General features: G+C 34.4%; 1 protein-coding gene across 2 annotated transcripts; it reads left to right on the forward strand.

Moving 5' to 3' along the window:
- Positions 1-1,492: 1,492 nt before the first annotated feature.
- LOC135831820 (protein fem-1 homolog CG6966) lies at positions 1,493-7,067 on the forward strand. Of its 2 annotated transcripts, XM_065344614.1 has the most exons (6): positions 1,496-1,841; positions 3,409-3,568; positions 3,652-3,852; positions 5,263-5,481; positions 5,582-5,771; positions 5,840-7,067. In XM_065344614.1, the coding sequence occupies exons 1-6, from the start codon at positions 1,773-1,775 to the stop codon at positions 6,885-6,887; spliced, it is 1,887 nt and encodes a 628-aa protein (XP_065200686.1). In that variant the 5' UTR covers positions 1,496-1,772; the 3' UTR covers positions 6,888-7,067. The 2 variants fall into 2 exon arrangements, with proteins under 2 accessions (XP_065200687.1, XP_065200686.1); XM_065344615.1 differs by lacking the exon at positions 3,652-3,852 and having other exon boundaries at positions 1,493-1,841.
- The last annotated feature ends 202 nt before the right edge of the window (positions 7,068-7,269 follow it).

Raw genomic sequence — 7,269 nt, forward strand, 5'->3', positions numbered from 1 at the left:
GACCTGAAAACAATACCTACTTATGAAATATGAATAGTTAATCAATCATCATATACAGTAAAGTTGTCATATCTGCTGTTAATTAATCTGCGATCTGCGCTCTTGTAAAGTTATGTTTGGAGACCCCATGGCCAATGCGTATTACTTATTAGTTATTACTATAGGTACTTTTTCAATTTTATTTTTTTCTCCAATTGTATTGTAATAAAATTTTTGGGAAAATTACAGTGCGGACTAGTGCGTCATGAGAAAAGGAAAGCAGACCTAGGGGCAGACGGGCAAAGCATAAAAATAAATCATCATCTTCTGTCTGTGGCGAGACTGTGAGTCACATTCACTTCTCTCAGTCTCATGTTCACATGTTGAATTGAATTGAAATTTGGAATTGAGTTAAGACGACAAAAATTTTGAAGAAAACTTTGGGTGAAAATGGGACCATGGACGGAGTCTTAACGGAGTTTAAACGGAGTAGCGCCTTGCTATAAAATATAAATGCTCCATGATGATCAACACCATTCAGGCATTTACCAACATCATCTGGAAGTACATAATTATATGAAACTCTACAGCTGTAAACTGTAATGTACACAGTCACAGTACGTCAGTCACGACACACACACACACACACACCCTCTTGGCTCTTTCTTTTCAAGTTTTAACCACCAAATCCAATCCAAAATGGGAAAATTGAAAATGAAATTTGAAATGAAAAGTACTTTTCAGTTTTCGTGTTTTTGTTTTTTTATATTTTTTAGTTGCAAAAAAATTTAAAATTGTTCACAATTTTAAATTACGCTGGAATTTACGGTATTTTTCTGCTTTTTCGTGTAAATTTCATTGTTAAGGCGCGCTCTCTAGCGTAATTTTGTATCAATTTGTGCAGTGCGCACTGTGTTTTCAATTTTTTTCGCAGTTGTTGGTCCTGCTGATTGAACAGGAAATGTAAAGATCTTTAATACAAGTATGGAAATAGATTATACTCTTAAGAAAGTCATAGGATTTTACGTAAGTTTTACGTACTGCGCAGTGCGCGAGCAAGCATCAAATCAGCTGTTCACGTACAACGTTGCACTCCATTGGTTGCTTCACCCACCTCCACTGCGTGACGACACCAACCTGCCATGCGCAGTACGTAATACATACGTGAAATGCTAAGACTTTCTTGAGAGCATAATCTATTTCCATACTTGTATTAAAGAGCTTTAGGTGCGCGCGGCGTTACGCTAAAGCTCTTTAATACAAGTATGGAAATAGATTATACTCTTAAGAAAGTCATAGGATTTTACGTAAGTTTTACGTACTGCGCAGTGCGCGAGCAAGCATCAAATCAGCTGTTCACGTACAACGTTGCACCGCATTGTTTGCTCCACCCACCTCCACCGCGTGACGACACCAACCTGCCATGCGCAGTACGTAACACATACGTAAAATGCTATGACTTTCTTAAGAGCATACTCTATTTCCATACTTGTATTAAAGAGCTTTAAGGAAATGATGGAAATTTTTTTCATAAAAAACAGAATGCGAATGCAAGAAACTGACCTTAAATTTTGTAAATAAAGAAATAAAAGTGTATATCGTTATTGATTACGTGATTACAGTGTAAAGTAAATTATTTTAAATGATTTATTGACACGAATTTCGCGTAAATGTTCAGTATATGCAGTAGACAAATTCATGTGCAAGTTGTAGTGCTGAAGAAAATCTAATAAAAATTCATAATTTATACATTTTAAGCCAATGTTTTGTTGAGCTTCAAGTTGTGAAATAGTATGAGTTTGAAACCAGATGCAAAAATTATTTTTAATGCTGCTAGGGATGGGAAACTATATCGATTACGGGTAAACAAATTTCACACATAAATAGCCTTATTTTAATGTATTATTATTGTATCTACATAGATATAAATGATGTGTTCCCTCCAGTATGGCTCTTAATATGTCCTACGAATCCGTACTCATGAAATCCTTAAATATTTCTTAACAAATCACCACGAAAAATCTATTTATTTATTCAGTCAGGAAATGAAAGTGATTCTACTTGGTTCTACCCCAAAAAAACATAAAGTGTTTCTGCTGTTATTTTCGAATTTGAACTGAAACACCTTTAGAAGATTGCTTAGAATTTTCTTATCATCGAAAATTCTTCATCATAACATCTTATTTTCAATCACTTCATATCTTGTTTTATAATGTTGAATATTCACCTGTGTCTGCTTGTATGTTATATTATCCAAAACATTTTGAATTATTACTGTAGAAAAATTTAGCCAGTCATCCAGTTTTTCCCAAAAAATTCGGTTTATGAAGGAAAATCTTTGTTTAATTGCTGCTACGTACGCGCAGTTTCGTTGCATATTAATCAAGAATTTGGCTTGTCGCCATTACATTTAAAACTGAATACTCGAGATTGCTCTGGTAAAATTATTTTTAAAAAAGATATTCGTTACATCATTGCTATAAAGTTTCAAAACAAACCGAAGATAAGTTTCTTTGTTACTGTTGGATTGACGTTAGTTCTTTCTCATTTTTAACAAATCATACTCATGCATACATTTCGTCATTAATGACTTCCACAAACATTAAAGCTTATTTAATTTTCTGAATGAGGTCTTCTTTGTGTTCCTCTTCCTGTACTGGTTTAAATTCCCTAATTTCCCTAACAAAATGTTTGTAAGAATGCAATTTTTGACTAACTGCAACTTTCCTCTGTGGATTGAAATTCATCAATATCAGTTTTCAATTAAAATTGATTTTTTTTGTAAATTTTAACTTATCACTACGTTCTTAAATGCATCAATCTGGTTAAAATTGTAGTACCTATACTACCCAACTACTTACAAGTTACATGAATTCACCTACACGTGATTTTGTAATTTTCACGAAAAAAATCATTTCTGTCTGATTCATCTTCGATGAAAATATTGTGGCGTATGCGCGAATTTTTTCCATTCTATTGTAGACGTACGGTGACTGTTCATTTTGAACTTGAACTTTCTACCATATTTGCCTATGGTCGTGACACGAGTATTTAAGATTTATTGCTGGTAAAAATATTTAAATGCATAGGTTTTTCATTTTCGTCAACATTACAGTTCACGTGCTTTGCCGCTAATTTAAAACCTTGACATTCAAGGTTCGGTATTGAATGATACCTATGTATTAAAGATAGCATATATGGCTGTATTTAATCAACCAGTTATCCATATTTGTAAACCGGTAGTCGTGCTTTTTTGTTGAGATCAGTCGTATTTAATTTGTCTATTTTGTTTAAATGATTTAATTCTTCTTTCTTCTTTATACGCGTGATATGTCCATTCATTTCGATCCTTTCCTCCATCTAAATTATAGCACTTTATCAAGATTACCTACTCGTTGGATTTACCTGTTTGTTTGTTTGTTTTTTCAGGCATTATTACAACATCTCTGTGTTGAAGAAATGCAAACGATAGTCAATACAAAAACTGGCGGCGCTACACCTTTGGTAATGGCTTGTCGAAATGGTCATCTTGAAATAGCTAAATTTTTAGTTAATCGATGCAAAGCTGATATTGAATTGACTGGTTCTGGTGTGTAAAATTCTCATGTACATAATTCAGACAGACGTGCTGTACGTTGGATAGGTTATCATTTAATTTACCTACTTTTGCAGTTTTATTTGACGGTGAAACAATTGAAGGAGCTCCGCCTTTATGGTGTGCTGCAGCAGCTGGACATTACAGCATTGTACAATTTTTAGTTTTCGAGGGAGCCAATGTTAACTCTACCACTCATACAAATTCAACTCCTCTTAGAGCGGCTTGTTTCGATGGGCATTATAACATTGTGTTATTTTTAGTTCGAAGAGGAGCTGGTAAACAATTTATGATCGATATTAACGTTTTCGTAATTGCACAAAATTTACAATTTAAAATGACTTCGTAACATTCGCTACAATTCGAGCGTATTCGATTGCTATCAAAATCATTTTCATTATTTTAGATTTTGATACGTTTCGATTTCTCTTACGTCATGGTACGATAAAAATTAAAAATAATCGTGGTTCGTACTGTCATCATTGCTACGATGAAAATGAAATGAAAATAAGTGGAATACGTCAACGTCATGTACACATACGTACATATTTCGCAAATGATTCATTTGGTCATTGTTTTGTTAATCAATTTGATTGTATTAATGTGCCTTTCAGTAGGAACTTTCTTTTTTGGAATACGCTTTTTGGGACATACGATTTTTTTGAAAAAATTTAATGCCTTCAGCACAATGCGAGGAGAAGTTTTCTATATTTTCAAGTTTTTTATAACATGAATTTAAGAATGTGACCGATTAAAAAGATGCAACAATTTTTTGAAAAATTTCCTTGGGAAAAGAGTGCATTTTTGGGGATCAAAAGATCGAGAAAATATATCTGTGTTGCTTTTCCGAAATTCGGATTGAAATTTCAAACTCTGCAAACAAAGTGAAAATTCAAAAAATGATTTCACTAAACGACGCGACGCGACGCATCGGTTGGTATGTTCTTAAAAACGTTGAACTATAACTTTGGTTTTTTTGATAAAATTATCTCTACCTCCAACATATTCCTCTCTCTTTCTCCCTTAAAAAACGTCAAAATTTTACAAATCATCCATCAAAAAATGGAAACGTGTGGTTTGGAGAATGTAAACAACGAGAATTACCTCAATTTTTCAATTGGGCCGCATACGGAACCCTTAGCATAGTTTTGTTTTGGCGATTTTTGCGGACTCAATGGGAAATTGACGTCGTATTCGTGTTCAGCATCTTTAAAAATTTGTGAAACTGAATTTTTTCTGATCAGTTCTGATCGCACTTTTTTAGTTAACATTGATTAGAATTGTTCTATATGTGATTGAATTACATATCTACCTGCGTTTTTTCAATACTTAATGCGCCAGAATTCAGTTAGCCAAGAAACCTCTTTTTTTCAAAGGTTCAATTCTACCAAACTGTATTGAAAATTGAAATTAAAATTAAGAAATACGTCATCGTTGTGTGTTTCATAATGATATATGATTTGTTTGTTGTAAACTGTTTTTCATCAACGACTCCGTTCAAAATTTCAATCTATGGGTCAAATTTTAGAATGGAAATTATCGTTAGATACTTTGAAAAGTTGTCGTATCTATTGTTGACAAAACGTCAAATATACGAGCACATTTTTTTTTTTTTTTTGTTATTCAGAGAATCGTGTGTGTACTGTGTACATCTGTATATTCATTGTAGTCTTTGTTTTTGAAAACAGATATAGAAGTTTCAAATAGACATGGACATACGTGCCTGATGATTGCTTGCTACAAAGGTCATTTCCACATCGCCAAATACTTGTTGTCTTTGCACGCTGATGTAAATAGAAAAAGTGTCAAAGGAAACACCGCATTACACGACTGTGCCGAATCAGGAAATTTAGATATTTTGAAATTATTAATTGATAATGGCGCCCAAATGGACGTAGACGCGTATGGTAAGCATGTAGTTCAACGATGGATATTCGTATGTTAGACAACCTTACGCTTTGATGTTCATTTTCAACATTCGTATTATTTTATTCATTTTCTCATTAGGAATGACTCCCTTATTAGCGGCTAGTGTAACAGGTCATACGGCAATAGTAGAGTATATAATTGATACATTAGGCACAGCTACTAGACAGGAAGTAATAAACGCTTTAGAACTTTTAGGAGCTACTTATGTGGACAAGGGAAGAAATATGCACGTAGCGTACGAATTGTGGAGAAAAGCAATGGTCATGAGGTGAATAATTTGGTACTTTCTCTCATTCTAAAATCTGCGATGTTTATAATGATCGACTTTTTTCCTAGATACGATCCAACTCATTCTTTGATTCCTAAACCAGTGCAAACGACGCCTGTCGAGGCTTACGAATACGCCAAAGAAGTACAAACGTTAGAAGAATTACAAGAATTAGTCAGCGATCCAGATGCTATGCGTGTACAAGCTTTATTAATCAGGGAACGTGTACTCGGCCCCGCGCATCCTGATACTTCCTATTATATTCGTTTTCGCGGCGCTGTGTACGCTGACGCCGGCAGATTTTCTAGGTGTATTTCGTTGTGGAACTACGCGTTAGATATGCAACAAAATATCTTGGAACCGCTGAATCCGCTAACTCAAAGTTCTTTAGTTTCATTCGCCGAATTATTTTCATTAATGATGGACGCGGACTCGTACAATAATAGTTCCGTTAGTCGTAAAATCCCTACCATTAATTTTGCCGATATAATGATGGTTTTAAAAAAATGTATTTACGAAGTATCGTCAGGCGCGAGCATCAAAGATAAGCCATGTTTCGACGAAACGCATTTTCAAAGAGTATTGATAATTTCACTGCATATATGTTGCGTTTTAGCCAAATTATTACCATTGTTGAGCGCAGAGCAAAGACACGAAGCGCATTCGTTAGTTTATTCATTGGTTTCATTAAGAATTAGGGGTAAAAATAATCGAACGTTTTTACATTACGTTTGCACTAGTAATACTGGCGTTGTAGTAAAATACAGTGCTTGCCAATTTCCTTGTGCCGCGTTGGTAAAAATGTTATGTCACACGGGCGCCGATGTCAATGCTAAAGATGACGATGGTAATACTCCTTTACATTTAGTAGCATTATCGCCAGTTTACAAGGTGGACGTAGCTCATGTGCTTTTAGAACACGGCGCTCATTTAGATGCAGTTAATGAAAGCGGCTTAGCGTTTAAGGATCTCTTACCCGATAAATTACACACGGTTGTTAATGAAGTTAACCATACCACGTTAGCTTGCTTAGCAGCGAGAGTCGTTCGCAAAAACTCGATTCCGTTTGAACGTGTAGTTCCCAGTGGTTTGCACGCGTTTATACTCCAGCATTGAATGCTCGTGATGTCGCGATTTCTACCAATATCGTGAAAATGGAATCGAAAAAAATTTTCATAAAAAACCAAATATGTATATCTTTATGATTCTGTTCTTGTATTGCAGTGTTTCTATGTATATACGATTTTCTACCGGTTATAGCTGAATATTTTAAATAAATGTGACATGCAAAACGCATTGTGATCTGTACATTCTTATAGGAGTTGTAAAGGAAAAAATTAGAAATGTGTAAAATCGATCGGTGCGTTATTTTGATGACGTCGATTTGTCTTTCTTTTAGGTGTCATTACAAAAAAAGTAAGGTGTAGCGGGGTAATTTCAAAACGAAAAAAATGAAGTTCTCTTTGACAGTATTATTCCAGAAGATATCAACCATTTT

Source organism: Planococcus citri, chromosome 1, assembly GCF_950023065.1.
Source record: "Planococcus citri chromosome 1, ihPlaCitr1.1, whole genome shotgun sequence".
Lineage (NCBI taxonomy): Eukaryota > Metazoa > Arthropoda > Insecta > Hemiptera > Pseudococcidae > Planococcus > Planococcus citri.

Excerpts from the sequence above, each read along its gene's own strand:
- LOC135831820 (XM_065344614.1), top strand. The coding sequence starts at position 1,773 with ATGAGTTTGAAACCAGATGCAAAAATTATTTTTAATGCTGCTAGGGAT. Across the intron at positions 3,569-3,651 it reads TATTGAATTGACTGGTTCTG|TTTTATTTGACGGTGAAACA; the intron begins GTGTGTAAAATT and ends CTACTTTTGCAG. Across the intron at positions 5,772-5,839 it reads AGAAAAGCAATGGTCATGAG|ATACGATCCAACTCATTCTT; the intron begins GTGAATAATTTG and ends CTTTTTTCCTAG.